This window comes from Halictus rubicundus, chromosome 7 (assembly GCF_050948215.1).
Source record: "Halictus rubicundus isolate RS-2024b chromosome 7, iyHalRubi1_principal, whole genome shotgun sequence".
NCBI lineage: Eukaryota > Metazoa > Arthropoda > Insecta > Hymenoptera > Halictidae > Halictus > Halictus rubicundus.
In genome coordinates this window covers 9,494,142-9,520,885 of record NC_135155.1, presented here as the reverse complement: position 1 = coordinate 9,520,885, position 26,744 = coordinate 9,494,142, and the positions used below count along the sequence as shown (strand labels likewise).

Below are 26,744 nucleotides of genomic sequence, written 5' to 3'. Positions count from 1 at the left end.
GCGAAAATTTAAAGGGTGGTTCTCCATTACAATATAAGACGAAAATGAAGAGTAACAAAAGTGTGATTTCGCCTTCATTTTCGAGTTATTAGCAATTAAAAATTCGCCTAAAATGCGGCAACCCGGCCGACAGAGGTGCACTTTGGGGTACGTCATAGATACTCTCGCGCGCCTTTATGACACAAACAACGTTACACCTCTGTTGGGCGGGTTGCCGCATTTAGGCGGATTTTTAATTGATAATAACTAGAAAATGAAGCCGAAATCGCAAATTTTTTACTCTTCATTTTCGTCTTATATTGTCATGGAGAATCACCCCTCAAATTTTCTCCCACCTATATAAGAGAACTTCTGCCCTTTACTTCTGTCGCAAAATCGCCCAACACCGCGCTAACGCACGCGAATTTGACCTTTCGCAAATCGAGTCCTTGATTAGCTGCGTCCCGGCCGAAGTACTTTGCACCCGAGCAAACGGGATTCTAAATAAAGCGCGTTACATAAAGCGAGACCTTCGAGAACCTCGGCACGGGAATCAATAAAACTAATATTTTCACTGTCACGTTATCGCCGCCGTTCCGTGTAGTAGTAGGTGAAAAGTGTTTGCGCCGGTGAAAGTTCGGCCACAGAATCTACAACGGTGATCAATGGCCTCTCTTCCTCGGGAAGGGACAGTTTCCGGACCCGGCCCCGGGTCAACAATCGGGAGTTCCCCCGTTAACTTTCGAATTTTATTATATTCCCAGGACCTTTCAGGCACGTCATAGTGCACGGGAACTACGGTGCCTTCGTCGCCATGGTTGTTTGCACAGAGAGCACCACGCCTCACCACCAGGGATACAAGTTCTCCATGATTTGGTCCCGGGAGAGGAGCCTGCCCCCCTCGATCCTGAAGGAGCTTAAGTCCAAACTGGGAGCGTACATTAATCAAGGGGAAATTCGCATGGTAGATCATGGAAACTGCTAAACAAACCATAACTTCCATGCTCGACCGAGTCTTCCGAGGGCCTATCAGTTCCTTGCGACGAGCTCGCGCACCAGACCGTATTACATCGACAGACGTCGGACTTGTATGCAAAATAAAAATTACGTTTTCAAAATTTCAAGCTCCAAGAGCTATGTAAACATTTATTTCTTTGTTCGAAAATGATACAACGGTATATTCTTCAAATGTTTCTACTGCTCTGCATTATTCACTGGGAGTGTGCACGGTTCTACAGCTCATATTGACTATACAGGGTGTCCCTTTTGAAGTTTCGGAGGGACATCTTATGTTGGTCACAAATCTTCTCTAGGTGGACGACCTTGAGTTTTCTCAAAGTTAATGCAACTTTGTTTTGATATCACCTTGTTACCGATGGAAGAACGAATTCAGCGACCTATAATATGATGACCTTGAGTCCACCTTGAAAAATCCTTTGAAAATTCTCAAGTTCACCTTGATGTGTCCACAAAAAAGGGATATAAAAGATCAAACTGTACTCGTTCAATGCGCCCCACAAAATAGTAAGGTGTTTTAAAACATTAAAAGGTGTTTTGATAGAACCATAGATACCGAGTTATTTCATATAATAGTTCTTAGTGTCTGACCCTATATATTTTGGCTGAACAGATATCGTGTGATGAATATAAACAGTACAGTGTAACGAATACAGGAGAACACAGAGGAAGCAGCAACGCCCTCGTAATCATTTAAGAAAAAAAAGAGGTAACCGCAATTGTGCGGAGCATCTATGAGAACCACCCTCGCGGAATGAATCATTCAAGGAGGGTGACGCAGAACTTACTCGTTGAGCTCATGAAATATTCGAGCAACAACCAACTGAGCCAAAAGCATCAACACCTGCGGTCGGAGTGGAATCTTGGAGCGGTTGCTGCTGTATTGTCAAGCATGGAATTTCTTGTGCAGGCTGGATCGTTAGTAAAACACCTTATCGTGAACTATTCTCTGGTGTGGTTACGGTTAATCTACGAATTTTGTTAAGCTTCAATACATTTAAATCGCATCGAGTAAACGATAAAGCAACGCTCACAACATACAGTTATCACGAGAGCAGGAGGAATCGTAACAAATTACCACCGGGGCCGTAAGGATTAAGTCGCCCATTAAATAAACTTTGCCGCAACCCGCAGACCGTGCGAAAAAAGCTAACGCAACAGAGCGTAAACAGTGTAAACGACGGTTTCAGGCGTTCCCGCGGCAACTTTGAAATATATCCGGCTATTACGCGCACTCTGCTCAACCCGTTAATTGAAGGTGATTACAACTATCGCAGCGAACTACGAGCATCGACGCGTTAACTCGACGTGAAATATCGGCTGCAGAATCGCCGGAATTTTCGGGCGATCGCGGAGAGTTCGAAAACGTTCGCAACGGAACGGTGTACCAAACTTGTCGGCGTTATTCAACTATTTTCAAACACTGCCACCCCTCACTCCCTTCGAGCCCTTTTTCCTCTTCGCACTTCTATTCGCTCGTCCCTCTCTTCCTACGTCGATGCGAGAGGGATGCGGAGAGGGAGAGAGTGCTGCAGATTTTCGGCCGACAAACCCCCATAAATCCCGCGTATCACAATGACCGTGTCCGTAATAAATATTGCACACAAACACCTAATGGGGAATGCCATTTCGCCGCGCGGAGTTCGATGATATTGTTTATGGAGACTGCCTACGGGAACGCGATATAATGGAAATTCCGGCGTCCGGCCGACTATTTATGGGACACCGTCATGTGGTACCCATTGCCGTTGCGCTGGCCCCTACAGTTTCTCGTGGTATATAGGCCACGTGACCGTCCCATGGGGACAACTACCACCCTACCTCACTTTCTCATCCCACAGCCTCTTTTCCCGACGTTTTCTAACGTTTACCCTCCGCCCACGCAATCCTCGTTGACTTCATAAAGCACACGCACAGGCATACACACGTCGGCGAACCTTACGAAAACCAAAACTATTTTCATGAATATTCAGGCCAGCATACTTTACATATTTTTTGCGAAAGAATTTGGAGGAATGAAAATTAGATGAAATCTCGATATTGGCTTCGCCCGTGAAAAATTTTCATGAATATTCAGACCGAGAATCTTTATGCTTTATTGTAACAGAAATTGCATAACATTCTTCCTTCTTCGATATTGGATTCAACGACGAAGGGTATGACGTGTTTTATTAAAACTTGCTTCGTACGTGCAGAGTTTTACAGACTATATTAGGTTACCGCACGAGTAATGCGAAACTCCTTTCGTGTTTTTCAAAGAGAAAATATAATCAGTATTTTATACGGTTTACCTCACTGGCTGCTGTTGTATTGTTTTCAGTTCCATAAAAACCCTTGTGTAGCTCTTGCATGTTGCAATCAATACAATTTTGAATTTGCATAAAAATCCATCGGACTACAATAGGTTCATAGAATTTTCCCGCTGCGTCCATTAAATTCTAATTCAGTGTACAGACCTGGTATCTGGATCTGGTATCGATCTTCGAAGATTAGTTTCCAGGAGAAATTGCATAATCGTCGTCACTCGAGCAATCGCTATCGATCCCTACAATAAATTCACCCAGCCCCAGCGTCATTGTTAGTTGCATTACCCCGTCAAACAAACGACGTCCTTCCGCGGATAAAACGGGCTTCTTGTCCCATTGTTTGAAGAATATTTTTTGCTGCGGCAAGGCAGCGTTTTATAATTAAGCCGAGTCTGAGGCTTTACTATGGAACATTCGATGTGACGTCATTCGACCATTCACTATGCTATTAATGGCGTTGTCAGCCCGTACGGTATAGGCAGCCGACTTGCTTATGTACGCTCGAAAGATATATGTGTATACAGTGCACGTGACCGTTCCGCGGGGACAGCCATTAAACCGACCCCACGGATCATGATGTCCCATGAACATCACTTGAGGGTCTCCGGATTGTCACGTTCACAAAGGAGGCACAGGTGCCGGCGACCGGTGATTTTAAGAGACGCCTGGACCGCTTAACGCTGGCTGAACGTCGCCGAATTTTCAATTAGCCTAATTAATTCAACCGCGCCGAGACGCTGGACCTCCGTTTCATTCCCAACTAAATTTTTCACCTAAAATTACCGTACAGTTTCCGTTTTTAGAAATTACTCTATTGCGGTCGTATTCCATATTAATACTTAATATTCCATATTAATACAATCTAAGCCCAATCCTTGGGTCCGTGCTGTGACATAGATCGTGCAAGGCTATTATTTTCTTGTGACCGCGTCGACCGCGCCGAACGTAGAGAAGGACAGCGCTTGTAAACACGGATTAGCATGTTTACACTACTCGACGACGCAGCTTGAGAGGTTTGCCCCCAGTGGAGGGGATAGGGGAACTGACTAAGATCGTGCAGCTCCGTTAGATCAAGACTTTGCTGTACTTGAAATTTGGTTTGCTGTTTAATACTTATTACACTGGGTTTAATAGGGACGGATTTGTGAGGATCAGTCAAATTAGTGTGTCTAAATAGTAATGCAATAAGCAGGATGATCACCAAAGCGTGAGACACATTTTGTAGACAAATTAAGTTAATGGACATCATAGTTCGACGCTCCAACAACGTGCATGTAGTTACTACATGTGTTCCTTAGGGGTGTGTAAAACGAGCACATTATTCTCTCCATCGAGTCTCGGGAGACACGACAAACGTGAACGTATTATGGCAATCATTAGAACGATGCGCTCCGATAATTTCATGCATTAGTAATATTAGATCGCAAACTGGATTCCCGCAAACTAAGAGTGCAAATATTCCCAACAACGTTCGACCGTAATAAAAAAGATCGAGAAGGATATACGACAATCACAAGATTTGCATAATCGGCTGAAATAATATTAATTAATATTGTTTTTAAATAATATTCTGAAAAAATATGTTATACCTTTCTTTCGCGATACAAGAAAATATATTTTACGAGACAACAGATACTTAATAAAACAATTCTTCTTAAATGTGAAAGTACCAAGTCACTTTTTAGTTTTTGTTAGAAGGTGTTGAATCTTGTCGCAGAAATTCGCTATTAGCGTTAAAACAGAGAGTACGCAGAAAATGAGGATCTAACTTGAAAGTGAAAATAAAAACGAGATAAAACAGCCAAGCATGGCTCGCGATAAAGTCTCTATGGAATTCGCCAAGGGATGACGACATTGCACGCGTCGCGTCGGTTCATCGCGATTCGCGCGGCAAGAAAGCACACAGGATGACTAAACGTGTCGAGGTCAGGTCGTGACGCGCCAAAAACATTTTCCACTCGAGCACACTGCTACACAAACAATGAAAACAATTTTGTACCGTCCTTGGAAGATCGGACTGTTCCGCCGGTCGCCCAAAGAATAAACTTACAAAAATAATACACGTGTTCAGCTCGGCCATTGAAAACATTTCTATAAAGACAATATTATCCATTTTCACGATACGATAAAGTTGAAACCCTTCGGAGCTACGACAACAGACCTTTGTTATTACAGTGTTACAGGAACATCGATGTACTTTCGAAATTCTCTGAACAAGAAAATGGGTCGCCATACTACAAGAATCAAAATAGTGAAAATATTATGTAATAATGAATAATTCTTTAAATAATTGATTTTTTATGCAAAATAAATGTTGTCTACATTAATTGCAGGATACAGGGGGTAAGTAGACATTTATTTCGGTTTTAAATCATTTTAATTAGTTCAAAATAATATAACAGTATTTGAAATTTCTTAATATGTTTCTGGTGTTTTAAATTTCATCTACTCCTTTTTGTCATAAATGCATTTTTATGATAAATGTATTTCTGTAGTTCGTGGAACGCCTAACCAAGATCAAAGAAAATTGCCAGCTTTCTCAGACAGAAATAGAGGACATGAATTTCCTTGAAGAGATAAACAACTAAAAATCTGTACAAAATGCGTAGGATGGCAGTAAAAGCACTTGCACGCTTAAATGTCAAAGGTATTCGCATAAATATACTCGGAGAAAAATTACGATCACAAATAAAAATCTAAAAATACAAAATCTTAAATCTAAGAATTACAAGAGAATTAGAATTTTCTGTACACTGCAACGTTATCTAGCAACTGCATAATAAATGTTACACTTGCGATATAATTGACCGGGACAAATAAAATGTCAAAGCGACGTGTTCCTTCTGCCGTGTTTGATTGAATTACCCGGGAATTTATGCGATATGATCAAAGTGGGGGAAATAGACATGACCAAACGGATGGCAGCCAAATTAATTTGCAAGAGAGCCTCGAATGTTCTCGAGTATCGGTGCCAGCCACGTGAACTCTTTTCTGTCAATGGCGGCCCTTCTTTCGCGTGCGCCAATAATCCCGTCAAAGAAAGAAGGTCCTCCAGTATAACGGACTTATATCGCGGGGTACATGGTTCTATGTGGTACATACTGGCCCTTCCGAGGGCTCGGTGAATCACCGAGGTTCGAATCTTGAAAGGCTTTCGCGGATTAGCTCCGGATCGACGTCATTTTTCTATTTTCGCGAGAAAGTGCCGTCTCGAATCTCAGGAGTCGGCGCTAAACGTGCGTCGACTAAATACATCGAATGCCAGAGCACGGTATTTATTTGTTAAATTCGTCCAATTCAATCATGACAAGTGTATTAAATTTTTAAACTTCATGAAAAATTTGGTCACTGAAAAAGGGGTAACCCTTTGCCGTGCAATATTGAGTCTCCATTAAATTGTATTTGTACTGATTTTTATGAAACGTTTTTAAATGTTTTGTTACATTTAAAATTTTGTTGAATTTCCGGGTGCTTGGACGAGTGCTCAATTTTTGAAAATTTATAAACTCCAAGTCTCAGTACACGATGTAACATTGAAAATACACTACTACATTCTAAGATATTAAACAAATAATATCGACGACGTAAAAATTGCTGTTAAATAATCGTTTGCATAGAATCCACTCAGCAGAGAAGCATCGGCCGACTCGTGATCGTTCTAAAGTTGAAAATAGTAATTAACAGCTATCAAAGTTGAATCGACTTGTTGCTCGCGCGATATAACGATGTCAATTGATCAGGATTTTTCCGATAAGTCCTCGGGGCAGGGATAAACTGGCATCATTAATTTCATGATTCTAGGATTCTATTTTTGCGATCGAAGGGTGATACAGGAGCGTGTACAGAGGAGATAAGGGTGCGCCCACCAATGACGGAATATCGCTTGCTGCAGTTCGCCGTTCGCTTCCCTTGCTCGTCTTCCCATGGGATTACGTCCCCTAAGCTACATTTACATATACAGCCGGAGTGCCGCTCGAGCAACTGGCTGGTAAAAGGAAAGAATTCAATAAAAGGCGAGCACCCGTCCATTGTCTCAAGGTCCTAAGCCTGATAGTCTGAGATCATGGACTTTAGGTGGCGCGGGAGGGTGGGAGCTTCAACGTATACATCTTGCAAGAACCTTCCTCGGGATTGTATCGCTGATGATGAGTCACGAGTTGATTAACTATGCAGGTGGTAGGACGTGCCGTAAAAATTCCATGTTGTCGTAAAAAGATAGTGCCACGTAAAATTGTTACCCAAGTATAAGAAGAAAAAAAAAATTCAATTCGCGAATATTGAACGCAGTTTCCAACGTGGAACGTTACATTTCATTGCATGTTTCTCTTTTTACGTAACTCTCCTGTGTATTTTACAAGTGTTTTATAACTCAGATTCTATCGTAACTTTTCTTGCTTCTGTATAGTGTCTATTGCGCACTATTAAAATCTCTGGGAAGAACATTACTTGCTACTATTTTTAAGAAATGACCTTATTAATTTTTCCTTGTAATTTCTAAAAGAATTAAATTGCAAATTTTCACGTTAAAACCTGATGTTTATAATATTTTTTATATTAACGGATGTGCACTATTTTAAAAAATTGAACCTGTTTGAAACGTCGAAAAAATTCGCGTTATTTTCGGAGTGTGTTTCGTCTTTCCTTTATACAGTTGATTGAAACTAGTCCTTCATTTCGTGCGAACAATACACGGATATCGACCGGCCAGACGACGACAGAACGAATCCACGCGAAGAAGAAACAATAAAATTTCATCGGCTGCCACGCGGGAATGGTGCGCCGATACCCCGAAACCGTATTAGGTGCTGTCATGAGCCAATTTTAGTTCGTCAGGGGGGCTGGTTGATTTTAATTTGACTGTCATAGCTTTGATACTCGTATCTGAACGTCTTTCTTTTTATTCGACAGACGGAACGAAAGGGAAATTGTAAGGAGGATTTTCTTGGTCCTCGATTGCATTAAAACTTTCGAATTTCCATCTCGGTGGTAAACCAATTGTCATTCATCGACTCACGTAACCGCGTACTCGGAATTACGAAAATTGAATGTTATCAATTGCTGATAACTGCGACTGAGGACTTATAAATCTAAATTAATTTTTAAATCTAAATTTCTCCGGCGATAGATCATCTCCAGAGCATCGAATAGACGGTGCTCGACAATCGTGCATAATATATAGCGTGTAAAACGAGTTTTAAATTGATATAAGAGAATACTAATAAGCCCGGGCGCTCTGCGTGAATAATAAATTGCGTAATCATTGTTGTGCCGGCGAGCTTAAGAGAGAAGAGTCCTCCTCCACGTTAAAAGCCATCGGAGGAATAATTTAGGTGAGTGAGGTTTTTCCTCCCGTTAGGTACGCTCCTCTCCCGAACCTGCAGGATCATAACAAATGGCTCGAGACCACCCTAATGGAAATAAAGAACGCTGGAGGTGTTGTTGCCTGTTGTTGGAGTAACAGATCGTCCCGGCAGGAGCGCGAACGATCGATGAAGTTCAGACGAGGTTGAAAGAGGAATAGGTGATCGGGAGAAACGAACGAGAAGGAAAGCCGCCGGAGAAAGGAACGAAAAACGATACGGGATCAAGGAGAACAAGCGAGAGAAAAGCGGAGGCGAAATCGCGAGTAAGACGATGGGAAATGTAAGGAGCAAAGTGGAATCACCGGATACGAGCGGAGAGCGAATGAAAAATAGCTGTAGGGGATGTTAAAAGTGCGTGAACCGAAGCACCGTTACCTCCGAGAACTTGCCCTAAATAAATATCCTGCGATATTTCTGCCGCGAGTTTTATCGCTGGCAAATGGCGCTGCGAAGTTAGTGTCAAAACGTACGCGCGTAGTATGACGTCAATAATAAAACAGTAGTATCTCAGTCCTGAGAAATTCGAAGGGAGTAGCGTCTTTAATAGGTTCTGTGAAGATTTTTGCTTTTATTAGGCCCCTGGTGGGGGTTGCAGTTAGGAAGATTACATCGTCAAGAAGTCGTAAAATTTTATAGAAGTCTTCAAAACCGGAGTACTCAATTCTCAAGACTTCTTTACTCATAAGGTCCTGCAATTCCTTCGGATACCCAAGATTTTTAGGTGACATTGGACTTATGGGCCCGGGACAGTCACGTGACTGTTTAATTAATAATTTCCATTCCTTCAGACACACTAGATTGAACCTTCCTCTTTCGAATGAGCCCTTTACCAGCGACAAAATATTCTTATGTAAGGACGAAAGGTTGGGACACGTAAAACCATTTTTTGACGGTAATGTAGTCACTCTACCTTATCGCGAATCTACGAGGACCGGGCCCTTAAGAATTTTATGAAGTAGTCTCTCTTGGGTTCTTATTCTTGGATCGTAGAATAGGTTCGAGTTTCTTGAACCCAGGGTAATCTTGATTCAATTCCTAAATTGCTAAATGATTTCTACGAGCTTCCTGGATCCAGAATAGTTTCTGGTGGGTTATCAAATTACAGGTTCTATCATGTTTCTTCAACCCAATTACACAACTACAATAATAGTCTTTATTGGGTCTCCAGACTAAAGAACAGCTTCTATTGAACTTTTCCTTGTATATACAGCCATGATAATAATTTTCATTACAATTCCAGATTACAGAAAGATTTCAAGTTTCTAAAATATAATAATGATGAACCTTATACAAATTTTAGATCATAGGACAGCTGCCTATCGAATTTCCAAGATCCAATCGAGTTTCTTAAGCCAAGGATAGCTTTCATTAATTTCCCAGATTACAGAATGATTTCTTCCGAATTTCTGCAAACCAGAATAGTCTCCGCTATATATCCAAGTTACAAAATAGGTTCACCGCATTTTGCACACATCCAACATTTTTCACATGTCCTAAACACAGAGTTTGACCGAACTTCACCTGAGGAAACCAAAAATTTCTTACTTTTTTAAATGTAATCCTGTAGATTTTGGCGAGAAAATGCCGAAAATCCAAGTTTCAAACCTAGGAGATCACTAATTTAAAAATTATAACTGATTTGGGCGGAGCATATTTCAATTTAAAACCTTAGAATTAAATTATAAGGAAGGGGGCCGAAGCACCTACGCCTAAGGAAGGCGGCCCTGCGACTATATTTTAAGTATCAACGTACTTCGAGGCTGCTTAGACGAGCGTTCGTCGCACTTGTAAGTAGAAGAATAAAAAAAAAAGGAACGCGCCCCGAGTAAAGCGTTCGCTTAATCCGGACTTATCAGTCGCGTCACGCAAGCATTCGTGACCGCGCGAGCAGCCTAATGCAAATTTGCCCGCGTGCTGACGCCCATCGCGGTGAAAAGGAAAAGAACAAAAAGAAAAAAAAAACAGCGAAAGAGAAACGTCGTATCGTTCGGATAAAGCCACCCTCGGATCGAAGCCGTCTCTTTCGCCCACGCTAAGCCGCGAAATAAAACCTATCTCACGAGCTCGCTTGTTCTTCGTTCGCCGTGGCAGAGGGGGTGAGGCAAGGGGTGGTCTCCTCCAGCCCTTGAAGACGTAAGAAGCCCGCTCCGACGAACGAGCGTCTCGAGATCTTGTAGCGAGAGACGTAACGAACTGGACAAAAGTACATTGATTTCGCAGCCGAGACTGAAACGGAAAACCGTGGAGTGTGCGGAGGTTTGCGGAGTTTCCAGCACCTGGCACCGAACTGATGATGTACATAGTCTTCCACCTGATTGCTCTTGGCTCTTGTTGCATGCGCTGAATCATTCGCCCCAGAGAAAACTGCTCCCTCGAAGAATTTCACCCTTCGAAGTTAGTGAACAATTTTTAAGCGGTGCAGTGAATTCTCGATATATGTCAACAACACGGGTCTTGCCGGCGACGTGTATCGTACAGGAGACATACCTGAACCGTATTGTGTTTACCTCGGCGTTCAAGGTCTCTCGAGCTTCGGGGCTCCTCACGCGGTATACCCCGCGGTAGTGGGGATAATTCTGCGACATTTATCATCCAGGTCTTGGCGACACATACAGAGAAATAACTGTATATGTACATTCTGTTTTGGGGGGTATGCCCACAGTAACGGGCCAGAGGTATCAGTAAATTAATCAATTTTTTGCAGCATAAAAGAATAATATATAGAATTGCAACACATCTTAAGGTACTTAAACAAATCTTTTTACCTAAAATGGCGGCGTCTACAGGACCTAATGTATTTTTTTTTCTTTTTTTGGAGGTGCTCCGGGTCCTGACATCCAGCGTCCAGTTTTTTAACCCGGAGGAAGAAAAGAATTTCAAAAGCTTTCCAAAGTTGATTACAGGAAAGAACGCACGATCTCCGATAACATTGCCAAGTGTTATTCGTATGACGATATTTAATGACCGGCGCGTGTTGTTCTTATCCAAATGGTTGTTGTTTTAGGAGGAGAAATGTTGTGACGCAAAGTCGAGTATAAAAACGGGTACGATGTCGTGAGATCCCGGCTAAATCTAGAGGACGCCGGGGATACAAATTGAAAGCTATTTGTGCCTTCTGTTGAGTGACTGTAACGGATGCCACGTTCTTTCGTACATTCTCTCCCAGGCAAACTGGACAGGTTGAATTGCTCGATTTTTCAGGAAGTCTATTTACCTTCTATTCGCAACTTCGGCCGACCGTACTCAACCCTCGGTGACCTCGTCGTGACTGTTCGAAGGGCGGAATTTAATAAAAACGTCAATAAAAGCACAAAACTCAATCCCCCTGACGCAAGGAAAAAGAAACTGTGTCGTTATCTTCCTAAAAAAAAAAAAAAATAAAAACTATTTTAGACGACCCACATTCGAGGAATTGTACTAAATCATTTACTATTAACTGAGCGAGTGCCGATTTGAGAGCTTCAAAAATAAAAGTTCTTCATTTAACGAAATAAATATTGAAAAGTTAAAATGTGTAATACTGACGAGTTTCATTCACCTTGCATTTTGCAGATCCTGAGCTAAAAATTCATTTTTGGACTTGAATAAATAATTCCGTTTCCTATCTTTGGGAGACACGCACGGCAAAAAGTTTGGTTATCCAAATATGCTTATAATTTATTGAGAAAGTTTATGAATCGGTGTAGGTATTATTTTCGACTAGTTTCACCATTGGAGTATTTACAAACGATACTTTTCCGCACGAATGTCGCATAAACGTCATTTGCAAGCTACGAACGCAACTGTCGATAAGGAATTCATGCTAGAATTAACCAGAACAATCTGTTTTCTTTTACGATTAATTTATCTTTCCTCGACATTTACGACTTCCTACCAGTGCCCACACCATAAAAATCTTATGGGAATCCAGCTACCCTAGAAAACCGGCCTACGATGACAATGAAACCAGCCTATACCCCGAAATTACGAAAATTCTCGACGTTCAGCATTCCAGAATTATTTGTGGACTCATTAATTTGATTTTGTAAGCCGTAAAGTCAACCTTTAAGAATATTTCATGCGAGCGTGCAGCGTTTTAACCGCCCAGGAAGAACAGGGCTGCGTGTGTAGACCCGTATAAAGTCACCCCCGCCATCTTCTTTTTCTCTTTCTGTACTTCGGGACACGTAAAGAGGAATGTAGACCGTGAAATGTAATGAAATTTCTCGTTCCCGGTCGGTCGTTTAAACGGTTCCCGCGACGGGATAAAATAATCGATGAGGAAACAGGAATCCGCCGTAGCCAGACAAGCAAAAAGCTAAAAATCGGAAAACTCTATCCGTACGATGTGAAACTTAATTTAAACATGCCTGAGATAATAAAACAATTTCAGGGACGAAGGTATTTTATACAATCATCTTTTTACCGAAGAATGGATCCTGTACTGGTCCAAACTTCGTTTGAGCATTTCTGAAATAATAAAACAATTTCAGGAACGAAGATACTTTGTACAATCATCTTTTTACCGAAGAATGAATTCTGCACTGGTCCAAACTTCGTTTAAGCATTTCTGAGATAGTAAAACAATTTTAGGGACGAAGTTATTTAATGGAATCATCTTTCTCCGAAATAGTGGTTCCTTTACAAAAATTTAATTTATTTCTTATTTCTACAGATAAAATGTATTTTAAGCAGAAACACAAGTATTGTTTTGAAGTGGGTGGTAGAATTTCATTTCAGGGATTTCCGAGTTTTTCGCTTAAGAAGAAAATCGTTGTGTTCTTTCTGGTCGGTTTTCGAAAAATGTTGGAAACTGCGGGAAATAGGCATGGCGGACTTTCGATTCGGATTCATCCGAGGCTATAATTCAGAATGCCAGCGGGCACACCATCACCCGAAGACATTTTTAATTCGCGCAGCCGCTGGCGCGGCTTTTGTTCTAGCATTTAGTTCCGGCCAGTTTGTGAGCATCCGTGGAACAGCGAACCCCTCTTGCATTCAACCCCTAAACCACCCTCGAACCGCCCACCAGCCAGACGTCGTCTGTGTGGATGCACACTTCTGTACAGGGTGTATGAAAAATCAGTCAGCAGGGATTGTATTGTTCCTAACATCTTTCAAAACCGGCTCCTCTCTTTTGATATTATCCACCAGCACGAATATTCCCGAACCATTTTTATACAAATAATAACACAGAACTTTCCACTACTAAATTCTCGGTGGCACGCGTGCACCTGAATTAATTTCGATCTTAACATCATTGAGAAATTTCAAAATTTTCCGTGAATTCTAAAATCCCTTTCCTTGCTCGGAGTTTAATATCAAATTAGGTCCGAAATAAACGACAGATCTTCGATAAATATTGTGAAAACATACGTTGTTCGTAATCGTTGGTCGCATGTGCCGGACTCGTTAAGCCGAACACGAAGGAATGGTTGACGTCATTATTCACGGAGGACGAAAAACAGAAGCGGCTTATCGATACCGCGAAATCGAATTTCTAATTTTAGAAGTTCCCCGTGTCCAGAATGCTGCGTATTATCGGGCCGTAAAGCAGCACCTATCAAATTCGAGGAACCGTTTGTGTCGCGTGACGGGGCAGGGTTCGGGCACACCCTCTATACGCTCCTGCGGTTGGCAGATGGAAAATGAAATCAGAGAAGCACGTACGCAGGGCGGTCGGATTAAAGATTAAAGGATTTAAGGGAAACGAAAAAACGCTCGAGGTAGGCGGCCGCTAATGATACTAAAGAGAATTCCCATGAACGTTCATTGTCGCTGGATTCCGTTTAACTTCGTGACACACTCGGTTTGCTTCTGATCTTAATCGGAAGCTTCCAAGATGGCCACTTAGGCAGAATTAAGGAGTTTACGCGTCCGGCAAGGAAATCTAATTCTCGTTCTGGCCGAGGCACCGTCTCCATTCTTTTAATCCCGAGATGCAATCTACAACCTTCGTTCAATGCTTTCGGTCGCTTTAATCGAGCGTCCGCGAAGTGGCCACTCTAGTTTAATTGCAACATTTATATGTTGAACGAAAAATTGTGTTTTGGCCTTTACTATTCCTGTTTTAAATCCAGCTGTACAGAACGTACTAGGTTAAACTTCGCCTCGGGAAACCAAAAATTTTTAACTTCGGCTCATGTAATCTTGTAGATTTTGGCGAGAGAATGCCGCAAATCCAAGTTTCGATCCTAGGAGATCACTAGTTCAAAAGTTATGCGCGTGTAAAACTGCGCGATTTTCAGCGTTTCTGATAGGTAACGGAGGCGCCATGTTGCTATGTAGTGACATAGTGTAGGTTGTAAAACCTACAAGACTACATAAAAGAAAAGTTAAAAATTTTTGGTTTCTTGAAGGAAACTTAAGCCACGTGGTACATTATACTTCATAAAAGTCTTTGCGTAAACAGTTGAAATTCATTAAATTTAATTTTACTGACTTTTTAATGACCATTAACGATGAAGTCCATTTTGTAAAATTTTATTATTCACTTAAAATAATTAATAAAATTATGTTAAATGAACTTGGTCATATAAATATAACATTACAAATACTGTACATGGTAATGGATTTTCACGAGTCCGTCCGATGTCAGAAAATGTGATTCGTGTAAATTCAGGTACGATAATCTTTTTTGTGCAGGTATCCGTTCAATAACCTGTTTGGCGTTAGATCTGTTATTTATTCAAGAAAAATATTCATGAAGTATGCAGACGAAGTGCGTGCGTGTTCAAAGGTCCTTAACTAGCAGGCTGTGACGTGTACATGTTCCTGCGTGGGATTGTGAGAGTGATTTAGAAACACACTTCCAGAGTTAACGTTTAAAGGGGAAGGTAGAAATTTATGTAGCATAATAATAAAATTCTTGTCATGATTACTGGACGGCCGTAATGTGTGCAGCGTAAAGAATACATTATAAGATATGGTCTCTATTGCAACAATAACCGTATAAAAATTCCTTGTCGTTGTCCGATATTTTAGTAGCTATTTTTAAAATGGTGTTTTGTGTACTTGAATACGGCAAACTTGAACTCGTATTCGTACTTTAAATTAAACACTCTATGTAAGATTTTATGTTCCTTCCTGAAAGATTGTGGAATGTGTATATAATGTCACCATCGGATCCATTACCAATTAAGCGACTTCAATTGATATGTATCTATTACGTTACCTTCACATCAGTGTAAGGTTATTATTGTAATATTATGTATGTAATACAGACTGCAGAATAACCTCTCATCGGAGGTTAGAATTGTACAATAAAATTTAAAAAAAAATTATGCTTTTTGAAGAATAATTTCTGTGAAGGTCATTTGAAGGTCAACGTTTTATACATACTTGTGTTTTAAGTAGATGTTAAAAACTTAAAACGTGTCATTTTGTGGCAATAATACTGACCATCATTGCTCGCTAACCCCGATTATTCTCCCCTACATCAAAAATCGAGAAACATTTTTCGGTGGCCATTATTTCCGCCTGGAAACAGCAAAAACCACGACCTACGACGCGCGCGGAGGACAAGCAGCCAGGCCGGCCATTGAGTCGACGTTGAAAAAGGTTGAAACGCGAAGGAGGCTGGCTCGCCGGGAGAACAATCCGAACGACGCGGCGCGACGTCTCCGTCGCAACCCTAAAGGGGTGAGACGAAATCCCCGAGAGCATATCCCGGCGGGTAGTAAAGCCACGCGACGTTGGGACATAATTGGCCGTAGAATTAGCAAAGGGGTTTCGTTGTTCCCCGTCTTGCGTGCGGTGGACCACCGAAAGGACTGACTTTCCACCCCTTCGCGACCCCGTGTCCTCACACCCCCGGTCCCACGTCCGTCTCTCCCCGTTCCGCCGATCCAGGGAATCACGGAAATTTCGAAAACGAGGAGAATGGAAATGGACACGCAGACGCCGGCGTCCTCGTCTAAATGGTTTAGCGAATTACGCCGAGCCCGAGATTGGATTTGACTTTCGTGGCTTTGCAGACGAGGCCGACGCTCCGCCGGCCAAGGGACGTTCCACCGACAGAAAAGAGTTTGCGACTTTCCTGCTTAACCAATTTGCCAAAATGTCCCCCCTCTTCGCGGAGATTGTGCGGACGAAACGAGTTCGGCCCGCGCGTGACGGAATTCACGTGTCCGCACCGTCGGAAAGTAAAAGTTTGCACGGTACCCACAGTTCCCGATTATACTGCTTGGCAAAATTCGACGAAATCTTTTTCCGCCCTTGTTTCACCCTCGTGGCGAGACTGTGAATTTTTACGCAAAATAAAAATGATCTGCATCGAATGCGAGAGACAGAAGCCACTTAGGACGTCACTGCATTTTTCGATAAGTTTTTAAAAATTGCAGTAAAAATATAGCGACAGATTAATCATTTTTTCCGTTTCATAAAATTTTCAGTCTACTTATGACCGTATCCAAAATTTTCCAGCACACGATAACATTATACTTCAATATACAGGGTGTCCCAACTAAAGGAGACAATTCGAATAATTATCAAAGGTAAATAAAAGGCAAATATAAAAGGTAAATATTGTGGAAGGAAGATGTTTATGTTTTAATGTGGGAAATAGTGTATGGAATAAGAATAGTGTATATGTATTGAATATGCCTGCATAATGACCTTCAGATGACTTTGAACACTGGAAGATGAAACTGGAGGACCATCGTATGAGAACATATTTATGTTATTAAGTGTTGGAAATAATGTCCCTCGACATTGATGCCTAACTGTTAAAAATTAATTTTTTTACTAATATTAACTGGACCAAAAGTTGGAAAGATCTGTGAAACGATGGAATGGTGAAAGTACAATTGTTATGATAAATCTGAGCTTCTCAGGTTTTGTTTCATAAAACACTTCGATTCCGGGGGATATTGTGGTGACCATGATAGGCAAGAAATAAACGATCGGGCATAATGGAAAGATGTTTTCGGTAACTCCTGAGATTCGAGACGTATCACCCCCTGTCATTCGCAAGATGTGATCCCGGGGAGAATGGTTCTCGCGGCAAATATCCTTAAATTGCGTGCAAATATCTCCTGTATCGGATCTTCAGGTGGATTTTCGTGCAAGGGTGGTTATCCGCAGGGGGTTGAGCGAAATAGAAACGGCGAAAATATCGGAGGGTCTCTCGACTACTGTAATGCCTTTCGATTTCTCGCGTGTAAACATTATTCCCCGCTGAGCTTCGTGTTACCGGGCATAAAAACTGTATCCTCCGTTCCCGTTAATAATCGAAACACGTTCCCGAACAGCAATAAATACTCGAGTAGATACGATCTGATCAAGGTAATTGCAATATAACATCTTCGAGTAACTTTATCTCTCGATTCTCCGACGTTCCGACTGTCTGACACGAAATAAGAGAATTAATTAAAATATCTTCTCCTACTAAATTTGAAACTGAACCCTACACTGAAACGCAAAACCCTAATCATGCAAAACCTGCTTGGTAAATTTCCATTTTTTACTTAATTCAACCAACAATTCTTGTACTTGCCTTCCACAATACTATTCGATTTCGTATTTTATGGACCTTTATGCAAAATAAAAATTTTCTACCTGAACTGCAACAAACTGGAGAGAGATAGAAATTTATTTTCTTTCTTAATACGTTCAATTGGTTGAAAACAACGCAACCGTATTTTTAAATAATTCTAATGCCTTTAATATTTTAAATCAAAATTATGGTGAAACATATCCTAGACTTTTAAAGATTTTTAATATATTGCAAATTCGATGCACTTATCCGACAACCAAAGATAAATTGAATTTTTAATATACGTTCCTAATTGAATCTTCAACAAAGAAACATCACAGTCTATTTACAGGTAATTTATACGTAAAATCACTCGTGAAAATGTAAGTGATTGTATTTCAGAAACAACTACGTTCACCTTTCATAGCATTCCTCCTCATCTTCGAACCACACCTATAAATTTTGCTTATATCCCCTCGCATCCGCCCACTCTATTTCCCTATAAAAATAAATGTCATACTTCACGAAACTGTAGTATCGTCTTTCAATACGAGCTTCGGTATCGAACACTGGATAGAGGCCCGATAAATCGTCTTCCAAATACAAGGATTAACCGTATGAAACCTATAAATTCGACATCGAAGATTCACCGTCGAATATCGCAAATCCAGCAAGAAGAAGTGGATCAGAAAAAAGCATCGCAACGAGTGGATCAACTGAACCGTATGTAAATTCGCGCGTTCCTTGTTTTTCACGTTCATTGAAACGCGCCCTCCCACTGATTTTCTTATCATTCGCAAAGAAATATTGCAACGTGCGGATCAATTAAACTCTATGCAAATTCGCTCGTTTTATTTCCACGTTCATTGAAACCCGCCTTTCCTGTATTTTCTGATCATTCGCAAAGAAATATTACAACGTGTAAATCAATTGAACTGTATGCAAATTCGGTCGTTCCTGGTTTCCTACGTTCATTGGAAGGAACCCTTTTCCTGTTTTCTGGTCATTCGCAATAAAACATGGCAAATCCGCACGTTCTTTGCTTTTTACATTTCTTATCGTTCACAAAAAATATTACAACAGGTTAAACTTTACCTCAGGAAACCAGAAATGTTTAACTTTTCTTTATGTAATCCTGTAGATTTTGGCGAGATAATGCCGAAAATCCAAGTTTCAATCCTAGGAAATCAGTAAGGACGCCGCCATGTTGGTATGTACAGAAACAGTGAAAATCGCTCAACTTTAAACACGCATAACTTTTGAACTACTGATCTCCTAAGACCAAAACTTAGATTTTCGTCATTTTCTCGCCAAAATCTACAGGATTACACAAAAGAAAGTAAAAAATTTCTGGTTTCCCGAAGTAAAGTTTAGCCGTTACAATATGCAAATTCTCTCGTTCTTCACGTTTATTGAAACGTTGTCTTTTTCCCTGTCAGAGAGGAACATTTCGCTGACAAAAGAGGACCGCAGCATCCAGCACAATAATTATTAGCGACTTACAGGAAGCCTAATGAAACAACTTGGTAACCCCGTTGTGTGTCGAGTCGGGGCTGTCATTGCCGTCTGTTTGACCAAACACAGGAATCAGCCCGGTCTGCTAAACCGCGTTCCGCGATACGCTGTAACGAGAGGGTTCCATGCGGAGAACAGGAGGACCGCTAATGAATCCACCCCCGTTGACGAACAAGCTCTGCCGTTCGGGCTTCCGCCGACGCAAAATAAATTCCGAATGTAAGCATGATAAAAATGGAAGAACATCGGCCGGGTGTCGGGCTGTGCTTCAGATTCAGCCGGATGAGATTATGAATGGAAATTGGAACTGTTTGTTTTACCGGGACACCGATAGGGAACGGGATACTCGAAATGTGCTAATGCCTTTGTCAACGGACTCGGATTTCTTGCCGTTATTCCACATTCTTCCGATTCCAGATTATTCCATAGTCATCTGTACATATACATCACTGTTCCTCAAAATCTATAATTCGTAGGATGTCCCAATCAATTTTTTATCTGATAGAACTTCGTTGTTCTTAACCTTCCGTATGCTACGCCGGAGTCATTCATGACCCGTTATTCCAATATAAGACTTCCTCTTTTCCATCCGAAATACGACGAAAGCCGGTCCCGAGCCATCGCCCTATATCGAAAGAAAACTGTAGTGATACATCGGCGTGGGTCAGAAATGACTCCGGCATAGTCATGGAATCGAGGCTGTCGAGTTGCTAAAAGTAGCTAGATTATAGTATAAGGTGAAAATTTGATGATCAAATAGTTAGCGATCAGGACGAGGATTTTAAAAATGTGAAAAATATTTTCCTTCGAGAACTAGATTTGTACATAAATTTTGATAAGATCTGTATAACGGAGAGAGGAACCACCACAATCGCCGTATCGCATGCGTTCCACGTCTTCGATACGCGGCGTTCGTTCTCATCATTCCGTCGTTCCATCAATATTCACGCCTCCATAGAAGACAGTTCTGGCACGAGAACGTTTCGGAACCCTAAACGGCGCGACCGGCCATAAACGCCACCCCTTTCCCGGCGTTTCCTTATTTTTTACCGATTGGTCCGATCGGCCCCTGTCCAGTTCACATACCATAGTTCGATAATAGAATTTGGCCGCCCTTTGCGGAACGCGCGCGCACAGGCTCGACCGGCAGATATGCAAATGATTACCCTTCGAGGGGTGCGCAGAGAGGGATGCCACCGGGAGGGTGACGACCGTCGGGAATCCGTGGTCGTGTCCAAAGGCTCCGTGGAGAAGGACAGATGAACGATGGAGGGCGGTCGTGGTCCTCCGCAGACACCTGTGAACACCGACGACGCGTCGCATCGGCAACGAGGATGTTTGCATCCATGCTTTCCTTTGCTCGCGATGTTTGCTCTCGTCGCGTCGGTCGAAAAAAAAGAGAGAATAGGAAATCGCTGAAAAAGCAGCGCGCGAGACTCGTTCGTTCGTTCGATCGAGACTTATGCACGGGAACACGTGTTGTGGGCGTTTCCATGAATACTAAAAAGAAGATCCTCCGTAAAGACCGCCCGGATGGAAAGAGTTTAGGGGAAAGTTATGGCCCCTGCGTGCCGACCCGTGCTACCTCTCCGCTGGTTTTAACTGGATCTTCCTGCGAACCGGCGATTAGGTCTAGACAAACACTCTGCTCATCTTGCTCATGGCCAAATCGAGGGATTTTGTCAATGATAACGAGAACTGCAATGTTGTAGTTGTATTTAAAATTTGCAGCTTTTAGACAGCTTTAGAGATATTTTCTAGCATCTATTCATCCAGAAAACTCATTCGATGGCATAAAAATGCTCGGATTCCACGGCATGCACATCGTCAATTTTTGGCCTACTTCTAACGCTTATATTACCAAATATCTGCATAATCTCGTCAGCTCATGACCAGCGCGAGCTAGATTGATCCTTCCTCTTTCGAATGAGCCCTTTCCCAGCAAAAAATATTCTCATATAAGGACGAAAAGTTGAGGTAAGTGAAACCATTTTTCGCCTATTTCTGTCGGTAACGTGGACACTCTACCTTATCGCGAATCTACGGAGTCTCGCCTTTTAAATTCAATTTTTATTTAGATATCCAATTTTACTTTCAAATCAAGTTTACTACAATGTCACTCAATGCGATTGTCGAGTATTCTTTTTACATGAGTGGAAAACTAACATGTTGACGATAGCATCATGTTCGGCCAAAATGTAGCGATTAATTAATCAACAGTTAAAGCTTATCACAAGAATTACTTCTTGAATTCTTTTGGATCGTACAAATCCCAATGAAATTCGGTTCCAGCGAACTGTATTATGCAGAAAATTCACGTGCAACGATAGACAATAATATATTTGTTGAGAGATACAGTCTTCCGGGAGCTGTCTTATTAAAAACAATTTTGAAGCGCGTTACATCCACCGAACGGAATATACGATGCGATTCGAAGTTTTGCTGTTAACGGGGAAAGTTTTCCGCGACGAATAACGCGTTGAATGAGATTGACTTTCCACACGCTCCCTCGAGGAACAATAAAAATGTATATCACCGGCCCGCCAAGAAGTCTAACGTCTCGCGATGATGAATCTCGGATTCGCCCTGAATATCTGATGTCGGAGTGCGGGCCGTTTCAAAGGGCCCGTAATTGCATTCAAGTATTACTTCTCGGCTTCTAAGTAACAAGTTACCCGCTGTCTAACGCAATTAAAACTTTCCTCGCGCGAAGATCTCCACCGTTTCATTTTCTCCGGCCGTCATTCACAGGCTGCGACCCATCGCGACGCGTAATCGACTACGCCGCATCATTAAAAACGAATTATTCAATTCGTTATTGCGCGCGCGGTGTCCGGTAACAGGTGGCGCGGCCGGGGAAAAAGATTTACGAGATTTACTTGTATTTAGAAAAACGGTGATCGCGGGGAACAGCAATTTATTAAAAACTGCTTCGCGATATGGTCGCATAATTGATGGCGCGCACCTTAACCCTCCGGACGCTATGTCGGAGTCATTCGTGACAGATCGCGGGGAGGAGGGGGGATAATCGGAATTTTATTCCGATATAAGACAACGCTTTTTATTTGGAAATAAGAAAATCTTCTTCATCCGAAATACGACGAAAGCCGATCCCAGCGATCGCGGATGAAAAACTTTCCCTAAACTCGGCGCGACTTCAAAAATGCCATTTTTCGTTCGTCCACGAAAACCCTGGAAGACATGAAAGCGGCGCACGTTCGCATCTACGATTGTAAAACGAGGTTACCGGTAAAAACTGTAGCAGAAACGCAGATGGAATTGCCGAGAAGGCTAGTCGGGCTTAGATATTCTCCGTAAAACACAGAGGAAGAGTCTGGACCAGTTTTATGCGACACTGAGCACGAATACGTCGGCGGAGAAAGAAAAGAATAGAATGTCAATGGAATAATGTTCCTTGGCTTTGGATCTTGCCTTCGAGATCGATTAGGACAAGCAAGAGTTAACGTTCTACTTGCACTCGCCGGTTCATGATCCAAGAGCGCACTTCAGCCTTTAAAAAGAGTCTCTTCCTGAGAATATTTATGACATGATTAAGTTAAGCATCTGAAGGGTTTTCTTTTGTTCAAAGAACAAAGGCTGCTCGATACCTTTAAGCAGCAGTGCATTACCTCCTGCGATATTAACTCAACCAAACACCGAAGGGGAAAACGTGATTAGGTGTTGACCGTGGAACAGCGTTCTAACGTGATCGTTATCGGCGTGATGCAGGTGTGACGGTCGCAATTTTACATTTTACTTTTGGCTTTTGGCTGTAAGAATCTCTTTTCATTTCTCGATTTTAGGCAACTTTACTTTTTTCTCGTCTAAAGGGTGAAGTATAACCGAGCAAGGGTTGATTCTACATGCAAAGACAAGTCTAAACGAAGGAATAACATTTTTTCGTTTGACATCTCGTTTTCGAGAAAATCGAGTTTGAAATGCAGCGAATACGCGAATCGTCTGGCGCGTCTGACCATGGCCAACCAATTCTACTTCCAGCATATACTATAGCACGCGAACACAACGGACCTTCAAACTCGATTTCCTCCCAAACGAGGCATCAAATGAAAAAATCTTATTCGTTCTTTTCGACTTAGTCTTACACACCCTGTATAATAAGCAACATTTAATACAAAATCAAGTAAAAATTTGTGTATAATCGTGTTCGAACACTTTCTGAAATGATTAAAATCATCCCTTCTTATGCATTAATATTACGGCGACAGTCGCGACAACATTAATACATACAGTGAGCAATTATATTAGAGCCACAGCACGAAAAGTGCATTTATCGTGCATGTGGCGGATAATGTCATTCACGCTGTTACCGACAGGTGTGCTTGGAATTTGCGAACATCAATACTTTGGAAAAAGAAATCAGTATATATGAGCCACGGTTTAAACGTCGGTGCAGAGTAAAGTCGCCAACTTGTGGCTCTAACAATTTGATCGCTGTAGCGAACTTTGCGACTTTCGCCCATCATATATTAGACTGTCTGGAACACGTGGCTCCGCAGCAGAAGAGGGTGTCGCAGAGCACGCGGGTTCAAAAAGGAAACGAAATCGATATCTTCTGTGGTTTCAGAGGAAAGAACTCGGAACGGTGTCGAGCCACCCCGAGCATTCTATGGAGTAAAAATTTGACAGTGTCTGCTAGGCGACTCGCAAGCGGCTTGCTTGTTTCCGAGGGGTGGTCTAAACGAATTCTCGATCCTGCTATCGGCGTCGCGTGGGGCTGAAGGTTCCCTTTTCACGTGTGCGTGCTCGAACCGAGGTCTTTTCGCGAGTGCGGCTTGGACCGGGGGGAACGACACAGAAAGAGAGAGAGAGAAAGATAGAGAATTCTCATTTGAGGAATGAACCTGACTCGCTGCTGACGTTGCTGACACTATGCGTGCCGCCCGGCCCTTTTGTCACGTCGTGGCGAAAGTGTATTTCCTCATTAGGCCCGGCCTGCAATCCTAGAGCGAAAGTAAACACTCGTCTCGTCGAGGAGACTGGCTTCTCCTCAGCTTCGGCTCCGGAATCCTCATCTCATCCCACTCGATCCTTTTTCCGCCGACAGACAAAGGACGACCAAGACTTTCCCAGGATTGGATGAATGCTGGGCCGCATTCCCGGGATGCATTTAATTCCGTGCCATCTGCAGGGAGCCGCTCGATGGTTACGCTTATAAGCCAACCCCGCTCTCTGCTTCGCGCTGATAACGCGGCCATCGGCGGACACTTCTTTTGATTAACTGGAAACTCGCCGCGGTCGATCGACGCCCGACGTGCATTGCGCCCGGTAGACACGCGCCAACACTTTATCTACCGGAGCCTGGTTAATAGGATTTTCGATCAATCCTATTAGCTTTCCTGTCCTATTTAACTTGGGCATCCTAAATGTTTCCCTGACTTTTTATGGTGGGAGGAACGTCGGTGAAAATATTTGGTCCAACTATAGCTATATTTAGAGCTAACTACACAGAGCATTCGACTACAGGTGGGAGAAAATTTAAGGGGTGGTTCTCCATGACAATATAACACGAAAATGAAGAATAAAAAAAGTGCGATTTCAGCTTCGTTTCTTAGTTATTATCGATTAAAAATCCCCCTAAAACGCGGCAAACCGTCCAACAGAGGTGTACGTTGCCTGCGTCGTAAAGGCGCGCGACGGTCACTTATCAAAGGGGGTTCGCGCTCGCATCCAATGGTTAGGCTTTGACGTCACACACTTTGGAATGACCTTACACGCCGAATTCTTGCCAGGTGACCTGTCGCGCGCCTCTATGACGTACCCCAACGGACACCTCTGTCGGCCTGGTTGCCGCATCTTAGGCGGATATTGAATTCTTAATAACTAAGAAATGAAGCTGTAATCACAATTTTTTTACTATTCATTTTCGTCTTATATTTTCACGAAGAACCACCCCTTAAATTTTCTCCCGCCTGTAGTCGAACACCCTGTAACTAGCTGACTATATTAAGAATATAAATGGGTTCGGAACCGTGTACAGAGACTCGCAGGTTAATCTTGCACAGAGTCTATGGTACATTTGCATAGCGATAAGAGGTTGATGATCGGTTCTCTGCGAGAGAAAACGCGCGGCGTCGGAGGCCCCAGGATTTTTCCAATTCGAAAGGGCCACGGGGAAAATCTAACGAAGGGAACCCGCACAGTTTCTCGCTTAATGCCAGCAGCATAAAGGCAGACATCACGCGGGAATCGTGGATAGGTATTACGAAATAAAGAAAAAGGGGAGGGCGCGGGGGAAGATATAATGTAAATGGTAGGGTGACGTGCGCAAGGGTCTCGTAAGACAGGCTTTCCGCCTTCTTTCTTTCCGTTCCGCAAGCCGGCAACCGGCTCCCATCTTTCGCGATCCTAGGCCCCGTTGCTTTCTGCGTGAATGAAAGTCCCGCCCGAAATGAATCCTCCGCAAATGTCCTTTCTTCAGGATTCCTCGCAATTCGCTCTTTCTGTCTCGCTCTCTCTCTCTCTCTCTCTCTCGTTTTTCTTGAGACCTTCTACCTCGTCCTCGACCGGCATTGTAGTCCGTCTGACCAGACAGCCTCGACCATTATTGTCCGCGTGACAGATGTATCCGCTTATTTATTAAACTTCCACCGCGTTCCGGCTGCTTTTTATTCCGCGGCCAACAAAAAGACAATCTCGCGGGAGGAAACGGTCCAATTCCTAGGCGATTATGACAAACGTTTCCGTCCCCGAGATTCAGGCCCGAGACAGGTCGCGCTTTTTCGGTCTCGCAGACTGACACTTCGTTAGAAGAACAAGATTGCACCGCGTGCGACAGATGATCCGTTTGCCAACGAATATTAAGGAATTATCCAACTTCCTTTCCTTTTTCGAACTACGCATGAAATAGTAAAACTGCACAGTATTTTCGTTTTTGAACAAGCTGCTTGTTACAGCTCCTCGATTTTGTTATCTGATCTGCTTCTTCATGAAATTCGTCAACCTCGAATGATTCAGAGTCACTTCTACAGGGTGTTCGACTACGGGTGGGTTGGTTCTCCAAGACAATATAAGACGAAAATGAAGAACAAAAAAATTACGATTTCGGCTTCATTATTTAGTTATTGTCAATTTAAAATCCGCCTAAAATGC

The 26,744-nt window shown here is 42.4% G+C and overlaps 2 protein-coding genes across 2 annotated transcripts in view; one reads left to right on the top strand and one right to left on the bottom strand.

Moving 5' to 3' along the window:
* Nucleotides 1–1,084, top strand: part of LOC143355901 (uncharacterized) — a 279,512-nt gene extending 278,428 nt beyond the window's left edge. Inside the window, exon 4 of the mRNA XM_076791083.1 lies at nt 744–1,084. Coding sequence (XP_076647198.1) covers nt 744–964 — 221 coding nt within the window. The 3' untranslated portion in view covers nt 965–1,084. The remainder of the gene's footprint in view (nt 1–743) is intronic.
* Nucleotides 1–26,744, bottom strand: part of Hwt (SH2 domain-containing adapter heavyweight) — a 272,150-nt gene that overhangs the window by 102,124 nt on the left and 143,282 nt on the right. The window lies entirely within an intron of this gene.